The 24,427-nt window shown below is 44.4% G+C and overlaps 1 protein-coding gene across 1 annotated transcript in view; it reads left to right on the top strand.

Annotated features, from left to right (window-relative positions):
• Nucleotides 1-24,427, top strand: part of RIT2 (Ras like without CAAX 2) — a 227,302-nt gene that overhangs the window by 57,183 nt on the left and 145,692 nt on the right. The window contains exon 2 of the mRNA XM_044431406.1: nucleotides 18,539-18,595. Within this exon, the coding sequence (XP_044287341.1) occupies nucleotides 18,539-18,595 (57 nt within the window). The remainder of the gene's footprint in view (nucleotides 1-18,538; nucleotides 18,596-24,427) is intronic.

Genomic DNA, 24,427 nt, shown 5'->3' with positions numbered 1-24,427 from the left:
CCATCATGTATGGGTGATGGAAAAGCAGTTTGGTTCCCTGGCCTGTGTCTTCTCCTGTCTTCTGCTTCCCTATCCATCAAAATACTCCCTGGTGGACCCCAAGTTCCTCCTGAAACCCCAGAAAGAAGTCAGAAAGTGCTTTTCACAATGGCATTGAAGACATGGGCAAAGAATTAATCAGAGGGACCTGATCCTGGAATCTTCCTCATGAGGTTTCTATACATGAGGAGGTTAACTTCAAATATCCCGTAGTCCCGAGAATGATCTCCCAGGGGCCACAGGATTGCTTTGCCAAGTGCTTAAATTTGGCATGTGTGCACTCAGGTGCGCATGTGAAAATGTGAAAATGCTTCCACTATGCTTATGGAAGGGAAGCATAACATGCTTTAGCATATGCTATTTATATAAATGAGATATAACTGAACAACACGCCGATTCCATCCGGAAAAGGACAAGTCAACAAACCTGAACTAACTTTTCGTCTTTCAGCCTTTGCAGATTTCTGAGCTTTTCAGCCATACAGAAAAGCTACCATGAATCACCTCCGTGGTGCCTGAACACTCTCTTTAGCTTAGAATACATCCAGCCATTGTTTCTTTCGTCAATAGATCTTCCAAACAGAGCTCATACATCTGCAAGACAATGTGAACGCCCTTTTGTGGCAAGCTGAATGGGGTGGAGGAAGGGATAAGTAGCCTTTTATTGTATCTGAACCATAAATATAATGGAAGCTCTTTATCAGAATAAAAACCAGTAGCTAATGCATAGCCTCCAATATTTCACAGCTGAATGTAGGGAAGCGCTGGTGTATTTATACTGTTCCTTTTCTGACGTGAACCATCTTGCATCTCTCCCCACACCAACCTACCTTGTTAGACTTTGCTGAAAGCGTTTTTTTAAAGTCTGCTGTGATTCTTTGTTCTAACTTGAACAGATTTTTCTAAAAATCAAATATGGTGCTTTTCTTACGGCAAAAGACGTGTCTCTGTGTGTTGTGTATGGTGGTGGAGAGGAAGGAAAACATATAATTTCCTATTGTTATCATCAGCAGATCAAAATATACCACAAGAGCTGTGGAATCTGGAATTATATGGTACATGATACATAACATCTTAGTGTTCAGGAGGGATAAGTTAGATATTCACATTTTAATGGGAACATGCCTTATTTCATACCTTTGAACCATTATGCGAAGGAAAATTCAACCGTCCTTCAAAATCCACTCTTCTCTGAATTTTGCTTCAGAATTTTCCAGTCAAAAACATCTGTAAAAATGTGTTCATTGCAGACAATAATGGTAAGAAATAAATTTTATTAGGAAAATCATTTGCAACACTGAATATTTAAAATGCATACAAAATACATGCAAGAGGAGAAAATGGGACTTTTCATATGTTCATATTTATTTTTAAATCTTTAATGTCCAAGATGAAGCAAAATTAAGAGAAATTCTCAAAGTTCAAGATGAAGCTAGTAAAAGGAAAACAAGTAACTGAGAGAAATTTAAGACTGTGTGTGTGTGTGTGTGTGTGTGTGTGTGTGTGTGTGCGTGCGCGCGCGCGCTGCTTGTGCAGGGCTCCTTTGCTTGCCCAGGAGTGTATTGTCCCCATACAACAAGATTCAGCCCAGCAAAAGGCAGCTCTTGGGCACACAGTCTGGTGTACGTCTGGCATCTTTCTTCTGCCAGCAGAAGTATATCCCTGGAGGAATGGGACTGCAACATCCTCTCTTCCACCTGCAGCCTACAGGGTGCCCTCCAAATTCTAGGGGATTAGGTTTCCACAGACAGGGACTGCAGCCAAGAAATTAAAAGGCGCTTGCTCCTGGGGAGGAAAGCTATGGCAAATCTAGACAGCATACTAAGAAGCAGAGACATCACCCTGCCAACAAAAGTGCGTATAGTCAAGGCTATGGTTTTCCCAGTTGCAATGTATGGCTGTGAAAGCTGAACCAGGATTGAGGCCTTTGAACTGTGGTGCTGGAGGAGACTCCTGTGAGTCCCTTGGACCGCAAGGTGATCAAACCAGTCAGTCCTAGAGGAGATCAACACTGGCTGCTCTTTAGAAGGCCAAATCCTGAAGATGAAATTCAAATACTTTGGCCACCTAATGAGAAGGAAGGACTCCCTGAAGAAGAGCCTCATGCTGGGAAGGATTGACGGCAAAAGAAGGAGGGGACGGCGGAGGATGGAGTGGCTGGATGGAGTCACTGAAGTAGTTGGTGTGAGTTTGAGTGGACTCCGGGGGATGGTGGAGGACAAGAAGGCCTGGAGAAATGTTATCCATGAGGTCATGATGGGTCGGACACAACTTCACGACTAACAACCACAAGGTTTCCAGAATGGGAGAATAATAGAATCCTAGAATAGTGGAGTTGGAAGGGTTCTGTAAGGCTATTGAGTCCAACCCCCGGCTCATTCTAGGATAACATAGAGTATCCCTGACAGATGGCCATCCAGCTGCCTCTTGAATGCCCCCAGTGTGGGAGAGCCCACAGCTTCCCTAGGTCATGGGTTCCATCACCAAAGGTTGCAAATGTCTCATTTCATGAGCAGTTTCCTTCTGTCCTTGGAGCAACAGTGATGGAACCAGCCCAGATGGAGTGCCACCACCACAAAGTCCCTCTCTGCCACAGAGAAAAGTTTATTTTGTAATTCTCAGGTAGTAGCAGGCTCCTGTGGGAATTCAGGATGTGAATTCCCAGTTTGTGATGAATCCAGTTTGCATGGAAAAATCCGCTACAGTGGCAGTGAGCCAGGAAGAAGTTTGGCTGCTGGAAACGGTGGAAGGCTGGCTGCCAGCCATCTGCTCTCTGTGTCCCTTTTCCCTAATGGCAGCCGCAAGTGGAGAAGAAGTTTGGCTGCTGGAAATAGCAGCTGGAAAAGTACATAACCAGGGGTCCATGAGCATGAGTGGATTTCCTTTTGGCTCAGCTCACTTTGCAGGACCAGGCCAAACAGGAGAGCAAGTCTGCAGAATCTGGAGGGATCGATTCTGAAAGAGTTTGCCCCAACCCTCATGGAAATGACTCTTTTATTCAAATATTTCTTAACCCACATCCCCATAAGGACTCCTACCATCGGAAATCCAAATCTTATTGATCCAATCTTCCCAGCTTCTCTTCAGTCAAAGTTCCAACAGATGACACAAAAGAGGGACCTGCATTTTAAAAATTATTTGCAGAACTGTGTGCATTTAAAAAACATGTGTGCACAAAAATGCTTATGACGATTCATAAGCTCGTGTCAAATTTTAAACTTCAAAATGTTAACCATATCTGCAGCAGCTCATCGCATTGGTATGATATGAGCCCAGGGTCTGATCCTTTCCATGTTTCCTCCAGTCTCCAGAGTTCTTGCAGGAATTCACTGCTGCAAAGGAGGAACTAGGCTGCCCGTCACTGCATTTTCTCAGCTCCTTGTCACAGCTGCTTCATCTCTGCTCGAAACCAAGAGACTAATTTAATATGGGAGACAGTCTGGGGACCAAATAGATGCAAGCACTCCATGTAAAGATTGTGTTTACTATTTCCCCAAACAGTGATCAACCTATTCAGAACATGAAAAGATATGATAATATGAAATTACATGAAATCATGTTAGAAAATTAGAGGCTTGTGTTTAAAATGGGAAAGAATTCTGATTCTTAAAGGATGATCGGACTCCGGTGATTTTGCTACCAGGGAGGGGAGTCTACAAGCCATGCTAAGCAGGGAAAAGGGTCAGCTCTGTGAAGTGAGGGGGTGTCAGAACTGTGTGAACGGGATGGTGTCAGCAGCATCGTAGGGCCAGATGATCTGCTGTTGACCCCGTCTCTGGTCTGGCAATGCCCTTTAGTCTACCTGCAGTGGTGCTGAGGACATTCCAGATGTTCCATCCTCTGGTGAAGGGTCACAGGCCACCTAGAGGGACTCACACTCTCAGGAGACCACTGGGACCATAAACCGGTAGCTTTTACACATTTTCAAAACATATTGTTTCTCTAGTATTTAGCATTTTTTTCCAAACCTGGAAGGCCATCACTTTGCTACATGTAATTTCTCCCCTGGCTTTGGAGGTACCAAATGATCTGGTATTATTTGTGGGATGGCTGGCAGGATCCCTTCCTTCCTTCCTTCCTTCCTTCCTTCCTTCCTTCCTTCCTTCCTCCCTTCTGCTGACTGCATTCAAGCAGCAGCACATGTGGCTTACAACATATAAGAGAGTGCACGCACATTGATTGAAAATACTACACAACCAGAAATTTTGACCTGGTGGCATGATTACACATGCATGCTCTAACAAAATCCCAGAGCAAAAAGGAATTCTGCTGGACTTATGACACTCATTCCAGATTCCTTTTTGCATGGAGTTTTAGTACGTCTACATGCACTGATATGCATTTATGGCCTGCAAATAAAATCAATAGATAGATTGTGAAAACTTTGGCAAGCTTGTATGTGCCAATTCTAAATTTATTTTGCAATGTTCTTCAAGTTAAATCAGAAGGCAAGCAGATTGCGGATGAGAGCCAACCCACAGAACAATAATGAAACAAAGTAGGAGCCATGTGATCATTTCTAATTTATTCTCTCTCTCTCTCTCTCTCTCTCTCTCTCTCTCTCTCTCTCTCTCTCTCTCTCTCTCTCACACACACACACACACACACACACACACACACACACACACACACACTTGCAGTACAATGTGTGAATGTCCGACTGGAAAGGACTGGAAAATAAAAATCAGTGAAAAAAATCTTAAAGGAAACGGGCAAGCAATTCCGCCAGTAGCCATCTGTGAAAATTGTCACATCAAATTAGAATTTAGAATTTCGTCAAAGAGGAAAGGATGAAAGGCAGAAGCAGAAGGTTGGGAGTCACCGACAGTCTGAAGATCTACTACCGAGCCAAATGGGCTATAGGTCTGACTTAGTGAAGGGCAGGTTCTCATACCTCCTCAATCGTTCTTGATTTGGCAAGTTCAGAAGACAAGAGGGAGTGAAGATACACTATCAGTGCAGAGACCACGTCCTATGGATATCACCAGAGTGACTACCTTAAGCCCTCTCAGGAATACTGAAATATTTGGTTTTTCTGTTAGGGCCAGAGGTGAATGGTTAGAGTTCTGTTCTCAATGGGAAATGGTTCATTTGTTAGTGTACACGGAGAGCCAGTGCAGTGTACTAGTTAAGAAAGTGAGATTTATTTATTTATTTGGAATTTTTGTATGCCGTCCCATTCGCATAAGCCTCGGGATGGCTTCCAACATTATAAATAAAGACATATATATAAATACATGCATATATAAAATCCAGAAACTTCCTGGCACAAAATTATAAAACCAATAAATAAAATCAGTGATTATTAAAATATTGTTTAAATGAAAAGGTCTTGGCTTGGGACTCTGGAGGCCTGATTTGCTCAGCCATGAGCTCTCTGGGTGAGTTTGGGCCAGCCACAGACTCTCACAGGGTTGTTGTGAGGGTATGACTGAGAAGAGAATTATGTAAGTCACCTTGAAGTCCTGGATTAGGGAAAAAAAGTGGAATATAAATATAATAAACAAAATGTTGCTTTTTATTTGATTGTCCTGTTGCTATTATTAGGAAAGTCCATGAAGAATGTTGAATTTCCATACACTGTGTTCGTTACAAGATATATTTCTGTGCATTCTTTATTACTACTAGGGCTGACAGTCTAGATGTCTAGAGTTTTGGCCAACAGAGAAATATTTCAATAATTTGCTCCAACTGAAGCACTTTTACGGGATGTTGGCCTCTCATTTCATCAAATTTCTAATCTCCCTGGTTTTCAATATCTAAATGAGCCTTAGTTGCACGGCAGAAGAAGGAGAGGGGAATCTGGTAGAAAGTAGCATTTAATCTATATTGATCTAAAAAGTGCTTTATGGTGTTAGAGGTCACTATATTGCTGTTGTAATGGGCTCGTCTCCAGAGAAATAAAACAAGGTCATTTTGATCAGTGGTGGCCTTTAAAATCATAATGGTACCTCTCAAAGATCAGTAGGTGAACTGGACAATAACACACACACAGATTGTATTTCCAAAGCAACTGAGTGTGGTCTTTCTTTGTTCTTTCTCCTTAATGGAACTCATTACTGCCTCTTGCCTTTTGCACAAATAAAAGAGAAAGTTCATAAAGCAAGGCCATCGTTGTTTTTCCTTACCATCTCCCCAAAATGCCAGATTCCCATATCTATATTTCAAGCTAGGTAGAAATGGAGGAAATTTCCTGTCTATATCCAGTTCCTGAAAGAGAACTTAATCTCCAAAATCACAGAGGAATTCAGCAAAGTTGGACTGGCGAAATGCCGTGACAACTCTGTTCCTGGGTTTTATCAATATGTTGTACTATATAAAGACATTTATTACCTTCCTTAGAAAAGTCAGTGCTCCTGAGTCCCAAATGAGACCCACCACACTTCTAAAAAAGTACATTGAGGCTCTCATTGGATAGAAGTTGTGTTTTGCCTGGCCCCATCCACCAATACACCCATGCAGGTTATGTTTCTCGCTTTATCCAAGCATGTTACTTCCCTTCTTTTTTCAGGGACTTTTTTCCACACAGAAACATAGAGACAGAGTTAGTCAGAAGGGTCCTCCTGGCCCATCCAGTCTGACCCCCAGTTCCAGCCGGATCCACTCATGACATGCCCACCATGTGCATGCCCAGCCTATCCTTAAACACTCTCACCAATGGGGCTTCAACCACCTCCTGTGGTAGCCCATTCCACACCCTCGGGGTCCCAACCATCAGAATGAACTTTCTGGCATCCACTTGGAATCTTGCTTCCCTGAGATTGCTGGACCCTCCAGTTTTACCTCAGATTAAGTAGCACCTCACTGCAAGGTCCAAGCATGTTGTGTGTCATAAACAATACCTGACAACATAAATAGCACAACGGGGTGGGGGGGGAGCACTGGTTTGCTGCCCAAATGTGATGGTGACTCCAGATTTCAAGAGCAAACCACCATTTGTCCTATGAGAAATCCAACATCCTTGGATACTTCAGAAAACTGTGATCTATTGACACTTTCCTCTGTCTACCTTCTGCAGGAAGCTTCCTTGTCCCAGTGCTGTCTGCAAAAAGTATTGTGCAGGTCTCAAACTGGAGGGATCCAAGAACTCAGATGAGGGCTCCTTACCTCACCTTTTCTCCTAGCTTTATCCTAGTTGCATCTCTATTGCCACATCAGCAGACAAGGTGCATGCTTCAGAAGTGAAGTGTAAGCTGCAGGAACAGCCTACCTGAGCACCCAGTCAGCTGAACTCAAGGGCCAGTTCCCGGCCACCACACTCTAGAAAACCTTAATCTCCTTGGCCCAAGCAACTTGTCTTTGGCCTGAGGATGGTGCCTTGTAGAATTCCGCTGCTGTATCATTGACAGGTTGTTCTGCTGTATCTTTTCTGCAGGGGACCTCTTGCTCGTTTCTGCTAAGGATGGGTAATAAATTAGGTTGAGTTCCTTGTGGATCAGCATTTATTTACCTAGTCTGCCCTCTTCACACTGAACACAGAGTTGGACATCACCTGTGGTTGAGGCCGTGAAGTTCTGAGCTTGCAATGTGCTTTGTAGACCTTCCCCTCCAATTTCTGCTTGACAAAACCCATATATTTGAAAAAATGAGCATGCAGAAATGTGTACTTTTGAAAAATATGCACAAATCCACTCTAATGGAAGAAGAATTGTACATTTTAAAGATGTATCCAATTGATGTGTAAATTTGGGGAAATACATGCAAAAATATACCTGGATTTTCATGTAAAAGAAAGGGACAGCTTATCTTGGATCATACATCCGACGGTCACCTCTTTTCTAGGGATCACTGAAGGCCCATGCCAACTTCTCATGGACTTCTCAATGAAAATATTCCTACTGTTGAACAACAAAAGCTAGTGTGGCGTAGTGGTTAAGAGCATGGGACTGGGACTCAGACGATCTGGGTTCTAGTCCCCGCTCAGCCATGGAGCCAACTGGGTGACTTTGGGCCAGTCACAGACTCTCAGCCCAACCTACCTCACAGGGTTGTTGTTGTGGGGATAAGATGGAGGAGGAGAATGATGTAAGCTGCCTTGAGCCCTTTGAGAAAAAAGGCAGGATATAAATCAAAAAATAAATATATAAAAAAAATAAAAAAAAGTTCACTTTTTATTGGAAACATTCTCTCCCAATATCTGTCCACTACAGTTGGCTGTAAGGAGGATCAGGGGCAAATTCTCTGAGTACACATTTTGAAATGATCTCATCCAATTTTGCATTATTCCAACCATTATGTGTAGCACAATTCAATTAACCTTTTGTGATTGATTGAGTTTTGCTATGGAATCCTCGGATTACAAATGAGTACAAAACTGCATATATTAGTGACAATCGCTTTAAAAATGTAGTCCATTAGTAAAGTTGGTTGCAAAAGTGTTTCTCTAAGCAAAACTATATTCAAAACTGCATTTACTCAGAGAAATTAGTTTTATGGATATTCATGCTTCCCCACCCAGGCCTCCATCTCAACATTTGGATTGAAATAAACTGGTTAAATTTTCAAAGTTGAAGAAGGGCTAGAGTTATGACTCAATAAGAAAGAATAAGTAATTGGAAGAAAGTGAAGTAACAAATCTGTGCTTGGCTGGCCGTACACACAGGTGAAGGCCGAAAACCATCAGTTAGCAAACTTAAGGAGGATAAATTTTAGCTGACTCAAAGGCAGGTCTCTTTGTGGCTGACAGATGCACAAATGTTGCCTGCTATTATTTTTATTCTTCTTATTTATTTCACTTCTACGGCTAAATCTTTAAAGGGATGTATAAGGAAACAGATACATGGGCTAACTCTACAGATTTTCATGGTTCAGTCCTCTGAACTCTTGTTTGTGTTGTGAGCAAGGGTTCCTCCCTTCACACATTCAAAGCCACAGACCTTTCTTGCAAAGCTTCTTGATTGACCAAAGTGTCTTCCAGAAGCTCAAACACCCTGAAAGAATCTCTGAAGTTCATTGAACCCAACCTAGTATTTAGTTCTAGGAACTCTCCTTATGAATATGTTTGGGCCCCATCCTTTTGGGAAGATCCTTCTGGAAACAAGCTTGCCTCCTCTCTACATGCTGAGCTTCTCATCCTTTATGTATTTATTTGGGATTTTGGAATTGGGCAGCCCTCTTCTCTCGACGGTGCGTTATGGGGTCAAGAGGCATCCACTTTGTCTGTCTCTAAGACACGTCCCTGTTGCAAGCTCCTTCCCAGAAACTGTACATTTTGGTCATTCTCAAAGTCTGCCTGAGCACATGGCAAGGCTTGAAATAAATGCCTGCATTTCTCTTATCTCCACTTCCGGAAATGGCTCACGTTGCAAGCCCCACCTTCCTCCTCTTCCTCTGAATCCAATCAGCAGTCCTTGAGAAGGAGTGCCAGGAGCAACCGTCTTTCTCACTCCCAACAGTTCGTCAGCTACTCACCGGCTCTGACTCACCATTGTGCAAGTCAACAGTAAGTAGGACTGTTGAGGACACCAGCTCAAGGTTCGCTGCCTCAAAGATGGACCATAATTTGTGCATTTAAAGAACAAACACATCCGAAGGAAATGTGTGCAAATTGTACAGACTGCATGAAATCGGAGCTGGAACTACGTGCAAGCTTGCAGAAATGGCATGTGCTAGTCAAATTTGCACAGATCTTCTGGCTTGTGCAAATGGTTCATGTAGGCATTTATTTTTCTCTTTTTAATGCACAAGTTGCAGCCCTTCCAAGAGGTGGAAGTGCACAGGAAAACCCCAGCACGGTCCTCTTTCAGTGGCCAAAAAACTGAGCCCAGTGTGGCAACTTCAGGGTCAGGATCCACGGGTCGGTATACTTCAGTATATACTGACAACTATTTCAGTCAAGATATACTGTACTTATCCATGTCAATTTCACATTTTTCATTCATAGATTCATTGCACTCTGTTTCTGCATTGGTTGTTCTTGCTTTCTAAGGAAGAATACTTTTGTAAATACTTCATAAATACTTTTTCCACACAAAAAATCCACACTTTTAAAGCTTAGCACCATTCTTTTTCATGTTTGCAGAGATTTTGGCATGCATTTGAACTGAGAATTCAATCATAAAATTCAGAGATGTGCGACAGCAGAAGAATCACTGCTTTTCATTCTTCATATTAACCCCAAAAGAGCAAATCCTTCCAATTCAATTTAAAACATGGACCAATCAAAATCCTTCGGCCTCACTATTTTAGTATAGCTTCAATTCCCCCACCCGCTAAAACCTCAGCCTGAAATATGTCTGTATGGTGCATTATTAGCACAAATTTCAAGAAGAGGAGAATCTCTTGCATAGCACATTTTCTGTTCTTTGCAAACATGTGAATATTTCAGTATGCATTTATATAAGTCATTCATTCATTGCTGCATGAGATGAGACTTTGGTTTTGAAGAAGAACCATAGGGTGGATCTAAACTTTCAACAGAATGCAGAGAATACAAGAGATTGTTGTATTTTAAATATCGTAAGCCGTCCTGAGATCTTGTATAATAGGACGGCATACAAAAGCTTTAAATAAATAAATAATCCTTCTGCCAGTTCTGCTGCACCCTACTGATTTCTTTCCCCAAACAGCACCACAAGATTCAATGCTTCCAGTGGCAACTGCAAACAAGCAAAAGTACTCATTTCTGGAACCTGGCAGATCAGCTGAGCTCACGTACAAGAGGTACAGTGACCTGCCCCAATCCAAGAATAAGTGCTCATTTCTGGAACCTGGCAGATCAGCTGAGCTCACGTACAAGAGGTACAGTGACCTGCCCCAATCCAAGAATCTGTGCTCCCACACAGTGTCAAAACTATTTATTTATTTATTTAAAACTTTTCTATACCATCCCATTCAAAGATGTCACAGGATGGTTTACAGCCAATTAATGCTAAATATAGGAATAAGGATAACAGTTGCCCAGCATCCAATGTTAAAATATAAACCCACTAAATAAAACAAGTTAACAATGAAAAGACTGGGAGAATAACTGGTTTTCGCCTGACACCAAAAGGAAAGAAGCATTGGCGCCAGGTGGACCTCTCTGGACAGCGTGTTCCACAATCGGGGTGCCACCACAGAGAAGGTCCTCCTCCGGGTAGTCACCCTCTTGTGGGCAGCTCCCCCTTGCACAACCGAATCAGACCAACTTCTTGTGCGAGAGAATTGACGTGGGTGACAATGTCCCCAGGATGCTTATGACCAAGCCCCAGGTTTGCCCATGGGGTTGGGCTGCTTTGCTGCAGCCAAGGAATGTGATTTTTATGTTCTTTAAAAACAAGTCAGGGAACTTCCAGCAAGCAGGGAGCCACAGAGCCAAGATTTCTCTGACGATGCTTTCCTAAGGAGGAAAAAAATGCATCTTTACCATGCAAAGGCTGGATGGAAACTTTGCAGAATTTTCTCCGAAACTTGCCCCCACTCTTGCCTGCAAGTACCCTGGAACAACTCCAGGTCTGGGGCTTCTGTGGATGCAAATCAGGAGCCGTATTGCAATTATACAATAATTTCCCTTGCCAGAAACCCTAAGGAGAAAAGAATGATAAGTTGCTTCCCCTGCTAACAGTAAAATCCCCCATGATCCCAAAGATGTTGAAGTCCTCTAGCCTGACCCAGGAGAAATCCTTTAAAACCACCATATCCCATGCCCTCAATTCCTCTGCCCAAAGAGGTCAAAATTTAAAGAGCTCCTTTGTGCAAAGTTCTGCCTTGCAGCTTTCTCCTTCATTTATTGGTTGGCTATTTGCTTGAGATGTGTAAGTTTTAATGTGGGGATGATAAAAATGGTGCACTTATCCAAGGAAGTGGTACAGTCCTCTGGAGCACTGGAGGAGTCTTCCATCTTATTCATTTTGCTGCCTCAGATTCTGCAAAGGGATACTTCAGATGTACAAGACTCTTCCTGCCAGCTCTTATCATTCAAATGCCGCTCATCTGTCTTCTTCGCTTTATTGCTATCCCTTGTAGCACAAGCTGCCCCCTGACAATCAATAAAAATTCAGGTACCATGGAGAACTCACGAAGAGAGACTAGCTCTGCCATTTGGTAGCCTTCATTTATTATCTATATGCATTCTCTTATTGCACCAAGCCTATCTGATAGGAAATCAATGGGCAGGAGAAGAATCATCGTAAACTGCGAAGAAGTCCATCAGAAAGTTAAGGCATGAACTCCCACCTGGTTCACTTTAAGCACAGTTGATACATTTCTGAAGTGAAGAGGGGCATTTGGGATTTCAGCCTTGGGGCTCTCTGAAGTCAGAAGCTGTGATTGTGTAGAAGACTGCAAAACAGGGCTCTTTTGGAAAGCTCAGCCTTCAGAATCCCAAAATATCATGTGCCAGTGTATGTATGTATATATGTATTTAAAACTTTTCTAGACAGTCCCTTACCATGGTCTTGGCACAGGTTAACAATAAGGGAATATAAAATAAAACAGTGTCCTAATAAAATTTCCAACCAACAATAAAACCCCAATTAAAACAATAAAATCTTAAAACAGTGGGAGAATAAAAAGGTGATGGTGCCAGGCAACCCTCTCTGGGGAGCGAGTTCCACAATTGGGGTGCCACCACAGAGAAGGCCCTTCTCTGGGTAGTCACCCTCCTAATCACCTTCAGGAAGGGCTCCTAGAGAAGGCCCTCTGCCCCAGATCTTAAGGGGTGGGCAGGCACATATGGCAGGAGACGCTCCTTCACGTAACCAGGCCTTAAGCATGGTTTAAAACAATTTTAAAACAAGATGATGTGAAAAACCATGTTAAATTTTTTCTCTCTGGCATAAAGGTCGGGGGGTGGGTGGGTTTCATGCCCAGGTAGAGATGTGTTTATTTGACTTCCTCTCTTGCTCAGCCCTGTCTTAGAAAGTGTGACAAACCAAGAGAAAGCCTTCAAAAGCTCATGCAGGAAAGGCTGAGCCAGCAGCGGCTTTTTTGCTTCACATGCAACATCAGAAATGATGCTGCACCTGATGTGGAAAAGGGATGCCATTTGAACGGCCGTCAAGCAGGGGCCCTTCCCGGTGAGGACCACACGGGCACTCGCCAGGAACTTGGGATCACACCTTTGCCAAAGCAGAATGGTGACTGGTGAGCTGAACCCAGGGAATCCAATGGATTCCCCCCTTCCCAAAGGGATTCCTCACAAGTCCCTACCTGTGGCAGCTAAGTTAAGACTCCACGTACAGGAGTAGTCTGCCTCTGGAGAAAAAAAAAACAGTCCTGGGGATTTGTGGCCTGTCACACAGGGATGTCAGAAAAATCTACAATGGATTGAAAAGAGGTCAGATTCCTGTGAGACCAGTTAGTGGATTCTGCAGCAGGAAGCAGATTCTGTGGGCTTGATGATAAATACGTGATGGAGAAGCAGTCTAAGGGCAGTGTCCCAGCTCTGAGGTTGGAGCTGTATTTGAAGTCAGGAAACTGTGACTTCAAAAAAGTCCTATGGCTTTCAAGACCCTGCCTGGCCTCTCTGGGGTTGTTCTGCCAATTAATTAAACGATACTTGCTGATTCTGCATATTTAACCCGGGATTTCCTTTCCCCAGAACATGTGCTGCACCACAGATGGAAAAGATTCGATGGAAATGAACAGAACTAAAATACTCCATATTTCCTCCTATATTTTATATAAACCGAATGCTCTCCCCAGCCACCTCTCAAAGTGGGTTTGCAGAATGTTGGCTTTCTAGTTGCGGGATATGAATTTTGCCACTGGGGGAGAAAGCAAAGTTAAATGTTTCCAAATACATTTCAGGAAATCAACATCATCAGACATACAATGGTTAAAGAAGTCACCCCATCATCAAAAATGATTATCTTTCTGTTTTTATGAGTGTCATGCAATTAATCCATGGCTTCCAAACAGAGGTTCTTCACTGCCTTATAAAATATTCATTAAATATCTATATGATGGACTTGCAAATCCAGATTTTTAGACAGTAACAACAATTCAATCCGAACCTTGGCTTTCCCTACCTTCCACCTCCCCTGCTACAATAAACATACCTTGTATCACAATCATTCTCTTCTGCATCTTTATGTATTTATTTCCATTCCAACCTTACTAGTGCATTTCATTTACTCCTTCTGGTTTTAAAGCCCCATGTTCATACCATGGCCTCTTCCGCTAGATACATAATTCAGAGATAAGTGTCTCTAATTTATCTGTAAGTGCCATTTGCACATGAGCTTAGTATTTGAATGAGTCCAAAAGGCCTGTCATCAGCATGAGAATCCTCCCTTACCATATGATCAAACAGCAGGTGGATGTGTGGGAGACGTGGCTGCTTGATCTTCCTCTTCCTTTATTGCGTGTTTACTCAGCACAAGAGACCAATCCTTGGTCAAGCCCAGATGCCCTTTCCCAAAAGCCACAAGGTGGTTCTGAGTTCTGTGATCCTTCCCCTTCCCACAGCATCACGGGGCCAAAGCAACGGTTATTGGAAATGTGTGTCTAGCCACTGTCTCTTTCCTCCACATTTTTTCTCTAAAGCAGGTACAGGTGGGGCGCAGGGAGGGTGTGTAAGATCTGCATCCTTGTTGTATCCATTCTAGAGTTAAAAATAAAAAATACAAATACAATATGTGTTTGATTTAAGAAAGATGCAGGTAAATTAGAAATGGTCCAGTGGAGGGCAACAAAAATGATCCAGGGTTTGGAAACCCTGCCCTGTGAGGAAAGACAGAGAGAACTGGGCATGTTCAGCCTTGAGAAGAGAAGACTGAAAGGGGACATGAGATCCCTCCATAAGTACCTCAGAGGCTGTCACAAAGAGGAAGGTCAAGATCTGTTCTTGATGATGTCAGACTGTAGGACATGGAATACTCAGTTCAAGTTGCAACAACCCAGATTCAGGCCGGACATCAGGAAAAGCTTCCTCACTGTCAGACAGTGGAACGAGCTGCCTAGAGAGGTGGTGGGCTCTCCCACACTGGAGACATTCAAGGAGAAACTGGGCAGCCCTCTGAGTGGGACGGTGTGACTTGGTGTCCTGCAACAGCAGGGGGTGGACCTGATGGCTTCCATGGGCCCTTTCAACTCTACTATTCTATGATTCTATCCAGTTTTGCATTGTTTTGTGACTTTAAACTACCTGTGTACAAATTCACATTTGACCACATAGTTTAAATGCATTTTCTCTGATACATTTTAAGCTGATACTTCCATCAGGATACTGGGGAGATACAAAGCCATTGTATGGCTAAATTTAGATCCACACATTATTCTGTGAGCTGTAATGTATTCTTTTTATATCGGAAATCACTGAGATATAATTTGTCAAGTAGCTCTAGCAGATGGCCCTGTGCATTGTCTCCTGAAGCCCTGTGACAAATACATCAATTTCAGATATCAATAAAATCCTCTAGTCACTTAAGTGGGAGGAATCTCCACTGAATACAGTTGGGAGTTGCTGAGAAGATATGCAAGGTATATATGGTCAAAGATGGCTTATTAGGGAGCGATCCAGTTGAGGTATCTAGAGGCTTCCAAACTCATAGGATCATGGACATCCCGAGCAGCTCTGGGGAAGGGGCAGAGAAGATCTTTGCATCTTGGAATGTCAATGAAATGACTGATGTCAGCTGCTGCTTGCATTTCTGTTGGGGAGAGAATGTGGCTTGAGCACCCCCTGTGGCCCAGGCCTCCTCCCCACCCCTCCCACTGCCTTTGCCCTTCTTCAAGGCCACTCTTACGACCTTCAAGCATGGCCTAAAAGAGCACTGCATAGTCCTGTCTTCAAATCTCATCCCAGCCTAGAAGATAATGAGAAGGAGCTGAACTGTCTGCAAGACCCTGGGTTTCTCCATAATTGCCTTGTGAAGAATCACCTTTTAGGGATGATTAAATCCCAAAAATGAGACTTGTGGGGGCTCATTGTGGATTTGGAGAAGCAGCCAGTGTGGTTCTCCCCCTCTTCATCTGCAGGATGGAGCTAACCAGCTTGGGTGTGGCTTCCCAAATCTAAGATGGGAGCTCTGTCTCTGATTTCAGAGCTGAGCCCAAAGAATCCAATGGAGCTCTCGACTTCGTTGGGGCACATAGGATTTCCCTGGCCCAGAGGTAAGCATGCTGTTAAGAACATTTCCAAGGAAAAGCTTATGTTAAGAAAAGAAAACAGGGAGCAGATAAGATGGAACGCAATAATGAAGGGCCAGGTATGTTCCTTTTTATTCATCCGTGATGATACCTGGATTGCAAATGAACTTTAAAGTTATTCCAGCAGAGCAACTATGAATTTGTAATGAGGCTCCTGAACATATCTGCCCACACTGCAGGTAAAACCATCTATTAACAGAGCAATAAATGTTTAATCTGGATCATCCGTAAACTTTCCAATCAGCTGGTTAACCCTTCAGGTGCTGAGATATGATCCAATAAGGAAAGATCACAACTCAGTAGCATAAACCACATAGCCATGACCTGAATTTTAACACAGGCTAGGCGCCCAGTGAAGATACTTGGTTGCGCCTCTGATGCATGAACTCCAGCCTGCATCAGATGGTCAACACTCATCACAGCACCATTGTGGAAATGGCAATGGGCAGTACTGTGTGTCCTTGAGCTTTCTTGTGATTTCCTTCTTTTGGGCTTTTCTGCTGGCACCGGTGGACTTTTTTGTTTCTTATTTTATTTCGGTTGAAGCCCCATCAGTGAGGGTGTTCAAGGATAGGCTGGATATGCACATGGTAGGCATGTCATGAGAGGAACTGGCTGGAACTGGGGTCAGACTAGATGGCCCGGGAGACCCCTTCTGATTAGTTCTGTTTCAATGCATCAGAGCAGGACAGGAGTGTTTGAACCGCCATTGAGATCATTGCCTGCAGTTCTGCAGGCTGACCATGAGAACAGACACATTCTGGAAGAGATGGGAGAGAACTCAGAAGAGAAGGGAGAGCCATTGCCTTGCCTTGCTCAGTCCCTGACCCCTTGATAAGGTGCGGGAACAGACAAGCTACCCCGTTTAAGATCTTGCACAGGTCTTGCTGACTGGCTCTCCACCAGTGAAAGCCACCCTGGGGGTGGAGCTGCAGCATTAATGAAAGAGAAGGAATGGGGGTAAGTTCCCAGTTTGGGTTCAACTCTCACTCATTCTCTACACAAGCAGAGGCCATTGTTCAGCTTGGAAGGGTACTTCTAGAGTTGCATTGTCTTGTTAGCTGTACAGTGCCAATAAAGATCTGCATTGGGGAGGATTGTTTGGGACTGGGGATTACATGAGCGGAGATGGCCAGAGCTGGAGGTCAGACTAGATGGCCTGGGAGACCCCTTCTGACTTGCTATGTTTTTATTTCTGTGCTTCTGTGTTTTGCATTTCTGGTTGCCACTCCCAAAACAGCCTTGAAACTCTCTGGACTTGGACAATGAGGAATGCAGATTTGATCTAGGGTGGATGACCCCCCCACCCCACCCCACCCCACCAACACTCAGTGCTAAATTACAAGGTTTAAAAGTTACTGAAGGAAAACAGGACAATATTTTGAAATGTGAATACACGTACATATATGCAGCATTAGTACTGGTACTGATACTGGTATTAGTGCTGGAATTAGTATTACTGTGTATTTGTATCCCACCCTCTTCCTTTCATGAGGACCCCAAGGCAGCTTACAGAGCTCTATTTTATCCTCACACCTACAACCCTGTGAGGTAGGTTGGGCTGAGAGTCTGTGACTGGCCCAAAGTCACCCAGTTGGCTCCATGGCTGAGTGGGGACTGGAGCCCGGATTGTCTGAGTCCTAGTCCCATGCTCTTAACCACTGCACTGCACTGGTTCCCTGGACGTGTTGCTATTTTAACCAGGTCTCTCATCCCAAGATTAGCTGGTTGTTACTGGTCCATTTCTATTCACCAATTCTCTGGTCCCAGCACCTGTGCGATCTCTCTCCTTCCTTCCTTCCTTATTTCCTTCCATCCCATTCCTTGTGCTTGGGTGAAGGCAGCTGCACCTTGGCACCATATTCCTGCCTGGGCCAATTCAGCATATCCTGCACACCTGCTACCACAGCCAAGGGCAAAATGAGGAGTACCTTGATCCCATATATGTGAAGTCATCTTCTGTAGGTCTTCTGCAGAAGAAGGTCCTGCGCAATCAGGCCATCAGCTCATGTCCCCTTGTCACCTCAGGGTGGGTAGGTGGAGGCACACAGAGGAGTCATCCAACTCAGCCAGTGCCGGGAAGAGTTGCGTTCCCGCCAGCGCTAGCTGCGCCTCTTTCTGCTTGCTGGGAGGAGCATGAAGAAGGTGAGACTGGGCTGGGTGATCGTCATGGTGTGGTCACCCTCACCCGCATCCTTCAGAGAACAATGGCTCCAGCGGAAGAGAGCCATGCTGGTGGCGATGGTGGTGAGGCCCAGGGATGCCTCCACGCCCCTGGGCTAATTGGTTGCCTTCTTTCAGGTTCTACTCCATCGTCATGGTGTCCCCAGTCTGCTCTATCCATTTCTCCTACCTCAACTCCCAATAGGGGGCAGCAGCAGATGTGACTATAGGCTCATGGCTTCTTTCCCTTTATGTCTTCCCAGCAATGACCATGCAGTTCATAAGCCATCGGTTCCCTGACTACCACGATCCCACCATAGGTAAGTTGACTTTTCTTTGTCCCTTGGACAAGCCTTACTGTCCAGGGGCCATTTTGTGCTGAACTGAGTGGGTGATGCTGACAAAATTTCTCCCCCCTGCATGAATGAGACATGGATTCTACTGAAGAACAAATGCAATTAGTTTCTTCTGATTATCTCATTAGTCAGAAGTGCAGGACCCATCTCCATGCCCTGGAAATCATATTCAGACCCATCACAGGAGATTTTAGTAGTCACTGCACACATTTTCCACAAGCATAAGGGATAGCAACTTGCTTTTGTGTCAAAGCCAAAGTTCTCGATTCTATGCCACCAGCATTTACCATTTCCTGCCCCTTTCTCTGCACTCTTATGGAAATGCGAGACAAGCCAGCCCTGCTCATTGTGCTGTAAGGAAAAGGGTAAAGCCAACTGTAACCCCATGTCTTTTGAATCTTCTGAATTATTAGGTTGTGATTGCCATTACAATGACATTTCATCGAAACCGGAGCCGTAGATGTCGTTGTCCATCAGGCCCTTCTGCTTGATCCCAGCAAGGCCAGGCATTGTTATAAATTCCTGGTATCACCTTTAAAAGGGAACTGTGAGTAATGACCCCAGAGGTACCCTTCCGGATGTCCACAGAGCACATCCATCACTTGGGATTAACATTGCCAAGCATTCTGTGCTGACAGATGGCTGAGAGCAAACATTTATCTGGCTATAAAAGGTGATAGCTTGAAAACAATGAACGACAGAAGTTTGGGAATAGCGTGGCTTTAGTTGTGTGGCTTTCTACTGGCTTTAACTGTTTCCACATCGTTCACACTCCAGAACAGAGGAAATAAAAGTTAGTTAGGAATGAGGATGCCACCCAACTGAAAGGGACTGGGGGGCTGTGTTGAGCTGATCTGGGTGGGATTTCAGTCTTAATTAGAAAAGCAAGAAGGAGCACAGTGAAATTTTTTTCCCCTTCATAGGACATTCTCAAGAGATGTGATTGTTTCTTGTTGCATTTCTGTGCTCTTCTACAGAGGCCTTTAATATACAACCATCTGAAGCAGCAAGACTCTGCAACAATTAAAAAACATGACCATTAAATACAGCTAAATAGTAATAAATACAGTGAGAATGGTTGTTGTTGCTCCTGCTGCTGTTAGAAACACAGAAACAGAGCGAGTCAGAAGGGGCCTCCCGGTCCATCTAGTCTGACCCCCAGTTCCAGCCAGCTCTGATCACGGCATACCTACCTTGTGCATGTCCAGCCTATCCTTGTTGTTGCTGTTATGTGCCATAAAGTCATCTCAGAGTTCTGGCAACACTATGAATGAAAACCCTGCAAAATACCCTATCCATGATATTCCTGGTTAGTTGTTCCAAATCCAAGGCTGTGGCTTCTTTCATGGAGTCAAAGGAAGACCATCTTTTACCTGGTCCTCCTTCTCTTCCACCTTTGACTTTCTCTAGCATGATGGTCTTCTCCTTGCCTTCTCATGATGTGCCCAAGGTATGACAGCCTCCTTGTTGTCATTTTTGCTTCGAGGGAAAGCTCTGTCTTGATTTGATCGGGGGCCCATTTGTTCATCTCTCATTTCAGCGTTCATGATGCTCTTCCCCAGGACCATTTTTCAAATGCACCAATTTTCCTTTCGTCTGCTCTCCTCACCGTCTGGCTTTCACGACCCTACATGGTGACTGGGAATGTGGTTGTGTGGATGATTTTAGCCTTGGCCTTGGTGAAACATGCTTACGTTTAATGATCTTCTCTACTTCCTTCATTGCTGCCATCCAAGTCTCCGTCTTGGCTACAGTCTCCCTTTGACTGAGCCAAGAGACACAAAACCTTTCACAAATTCATCTGCTTCATCATTGATGGTAAAGTTCTGTACATTTTGTCAGACGGTTAAGTTCTGAGGACTATGCATCTTAGAAGATACATTGAAAAGATATATCTGTGCAACAACTCTGAAGGCCAAGAAAATGAGGTGGTTCATTGCTCTTGAGGAAGAACATTCCATAATTTGGAGGAGGGGGCCACAAAGGAGAAATCTCTTTCAAGTATGCCCATCAGATGCCCTCAAAAGGGCCAGTTCTACAGATTTTAGTACTTTTTCACTGGGATCATCAGGTCATAGGCTACACAGATCATTAAAAGATTAAGAGGAACACCTGGACTTGAACCTGGAAACCAAATGGCAACCAGGAAAGCTGTGGTGCTTGGAACTCAGTGGAATTAGCTTCTCAAAATCTTCCATGCTATCTATCTATCTATCTATCTATCTATCTATCTATCTATCTATCTATTTATTTATTTAGAAAATTTCTATGCCGCCCCATTCGCCGAAGCCTCGGGGCAGCTCAAAAATATATCAATTAAAATATTAGACAATAAAAATATAAAAAATTGTCTTCCAAAATCCTCCAGAAAAAGGAGGGGGCATCTTACCTGATTTCTCCAGTGGGAGGACAAAAGTTCTACACCAGGGGCTCAGACTCAACTTACCTGGGGGCTGCTGGAAGGAGAGTCTGGGTGCGGCTGGGCCGCATCAAGTATTCCACCACCGCGGGGGTGGTGGGCTGCTCATCCGGAGGCCGGCCTGGGTGCTGCCAGTGCTTTGAAGGCCGCAGGGCCCCTCCCCCGTGCCCTGCCCGTCCCGGCAATTGGCCCGCGGGCCGCGAGTTGGAGACCCTCGGTCTACACTTTCTCATGAGAAGGGTTCAGCACTGGCTAAGGCAGCAGAGATTCTGTTGTAGAATCATGTCCACTGTGCTGGCAGATGGGCTCCCGGCTTGCCTCTTCCGCCATGGAAGTTCAAGGCAGCAGGTTGAATCCAGCTCCAAGGTTGGAGAGATGGGCCCAGACGCAGTGTTCCACCAGGGTTGGATGCTCAGTTCTTCCATCGGGACCCTCCTGTATCCCCAGCAGGTGCCACCCGCTTGCCATCATCTGTGCCATCAGCTTGCTGCCCATGGTGACTTAAAGGTACAGAGACCCCGATGAAGTCCGCTGCATCCGACCCCCCCTGGAGCAGCCACCTTTGGCCCACATGTTTTATTTATTTATTTATTTATTTATTAAAACATTTTTATGCCGCCCCATTTGCCGAAGCCTCGGGGCGGCTTACAACAATAAATAAAACCACATAAATTAAAATATACATATTAGAATAGTAATAATAATTTAAAATACAATATACACACAATATAAAATAAGCCGCCCTGGCCAGATAAAATTCAGTAGTATTAACATTTAAAATGTTGCTTAAATAAAAAGGTCTTCGCCTGGCGCCGGAAAGCAAATAACGACGGCGCCAGGCGGACCTCTCTGGGGAGCGCATTCCATAACTTAGGCGCCACCACTGAGAAAGCCCTCCTCCGAGTAGCCACCCTCCTAATTTCTCTCCTGGAGGGCTCCCGGAGAAGGGCCTCTCCCACCGATCTCAGGGAGCGACTGGGCATATATGGATGTAAGCGCTCCTTCAGGTAACCAGGACCCAAGCCATTTAGGGCTTTATAGGTCATAATCAACACCTTGAATTGGGCCCGGATTTCAATGGGGAGCCAGTGAAGCTGACAGAGAACTGGAGTCATGTGAACATAACCTCCAGTCCCCGTCAGCAGCCTGGCAGCTCTATTCTGAACCAATTGAAGTATCCGGACCGTCTTCAAGGGTAGCCCCATGTAGAGTGCGTTACAGAAGTCAAGACAGGAAGTCACCAGCGCATGTTCCAATGTGCTTCGCCTACCCCTTGAATATTTCTGAGGTTCCATCATGCCATGAAATCAGATGTCCTTCTCTGCCCCAGATAAACAATTCTCTTTACAAATAAGCATCCTTGAAAGACAAACAGACACACAGACTTTGGAGCATACGTGTTGTTGCTGTTTGTCCGGCGGGCCTGAGCCCCTAATCTTTTGCATACCTAGCACCACCCTACATGGAACCAGTGCTATATCAAAAATATATCTCTGAAATCCCTTTAAGGTTTCCTCCCCCAAGAAAAGTCTGTTGCTCTGCCAGCTTAAAAATTTATGTTGGTAGTGTATGTGAGCTCCTTAATCATTCTGAGGTGGGCAGTGGAGGGGTGTGTGCACATTTTTTAAAATTTAATTTCTGTACCACCCAACAGGAAAACCTCTCTGAATGGTTGACAGCACCATGCTTAAAAACAATATAAAATATACCAATTAAAGCATCCTAAAAGTTAGCAATACAAAATTTAAAACCAATTAAAGGAGGGAAAAACCAAAATTATACATTAAGAAGACCCTGTTAGACTCTGTCTAACAATGTGCAGGCCCAAGAAACTAATTAAATGCCCTGCAGTAGAGCACAGTCTTTACCTGGCACAGAAAAGATAGTAAAGTTGGCACCAGATGAGCATCAGTGGGGAGCTCATTCAATAACTGAGGCGTCACCACTGCTCACCACTTACTTTACACAAGGTCTCAGGTGGCTCCAAGATGTCCATGGGGCAGCATAGAATGGGCCCTGGACAATCCTGGAGAGCGCCGCTGGGAGGGAGAGGAAGGTTTCTTTCTGTCACATCTCTCTCTGGGTGAGGATGTGGAGGAACCTGAGGGATTCCCTGGGCTTGGCTCCTCCTAGCCCATTCTGGCATGGCCCCGATCCTGAGTTCCTGGCAAGCAGAGCCTGGAGGAGCTGAGCCTCACACACTGCACCCTCTGTATTGCTGCACCTAATGCAGACTGAGGCTCAGCAAGCATCTGCCGGCTTCCTACTTTGCAAGACAATGCTGAGCCCAAGAGGAAGTCCGTGAAATGCTCCAGGGCCAGACTCCATACAGCTTTGTCCGAACCCTACCTCTAAATTTTACCCAACCCGTGATCATTTCTCTGAAATATTATTCATTCTTCCACTCCTTTCTGAAAGCAATGTCTTCTCTTTCAAATGGAAAGTGGATGGTTGGGAACGTGTGGGAGAATGTTTGAAGATCTTTAAAGAAAGGTGATGCAGTTCCAATAGAGGACTGCCCACTACAGAAAAGGATACTGGGCAAGTGCGGGCAGGGGGGTACCCTAAACTCATGCTTTGTCCCATAACCCAGTTGACACTTTTGTGGTTTAACTGAGATGAGTATATCCTCAAAATTCTGGGACTTAAAATATGCCAACCGTTGGGTGCTTGAATAGTCCTCTCTTCCGTTGAGGATAATTGCCACCCTTTTCTGAAAGCTGTACTCTGCACCATGAGTGCATTGCACTCTTTCACTCCACAGGAAAATCCCGTGCCCTGCTTTTCAAGAAAAGGAGGTGTCTGTTGTTCAGGAGTATATGGACTTCACTGACTGGATGGTGTGTGATTTTTATTAATTTCATTCCACAACCATTCATAAACCTAAATACCGTAGTAAAAATGGATGGCAGTATAAATGCAATTACAGTAAAATACAAGCAAAACTTCCAGTACACAAACTGTAAAGCAGTTTAAAGAAGTAAAACAAGTTTGGTGAAAACAAGACCTACTTGCACAGCTGACATGGCCCGTCGTGTACCATTAAACATCTGGGGCTGAGGGCAGTCTTAACTGGGTATCGAAAAGATGACAGCGTTAGCATCAGCAGGCCTCAGTGTAGCTGGCATTCCAAAACTGGAGAACCGCCACCAAGAAAGTCCTTTCCATGCTGACCCTCCTCTGGAGGTGGCAGCTAGGACAAGGCCCCCCATGGAAGGCCTTTCCATATGAGCAGCCGTGCTTATTTTCCCAAATGTGCATGGAGACACAGGTAACTGTAGGTTTGGCCAAGTGCCCCTTTGGCAAAAGACCTCTAATGATATCCAGGAGAACTCTCCTGCATTCAGCATGAGTTTGGTAGACCTCACTGGTACCAG

Source organism: Varanus komodoensis, unplaced genomic scaffold (genome assembly GCF_004798865.1).
Source record: "Varanus komodoensis strain SLA01 unplaced genomic scaffold, ASM479886v1 scaffold22, whole genome shotgun sequence".
In the NCBI taxonomy this organism is placed as follows: Eukaryota; Metazoa; Chordata; class Lepidosauria; order Squamata; family Varanidae; genus Varanus; species Varanus komodoensis.
The sequence above is the reverse complement of the archived record's forward strand: the minus strand, read 5'-3'. Positions and strand labels throughout refer to the sequence as shown.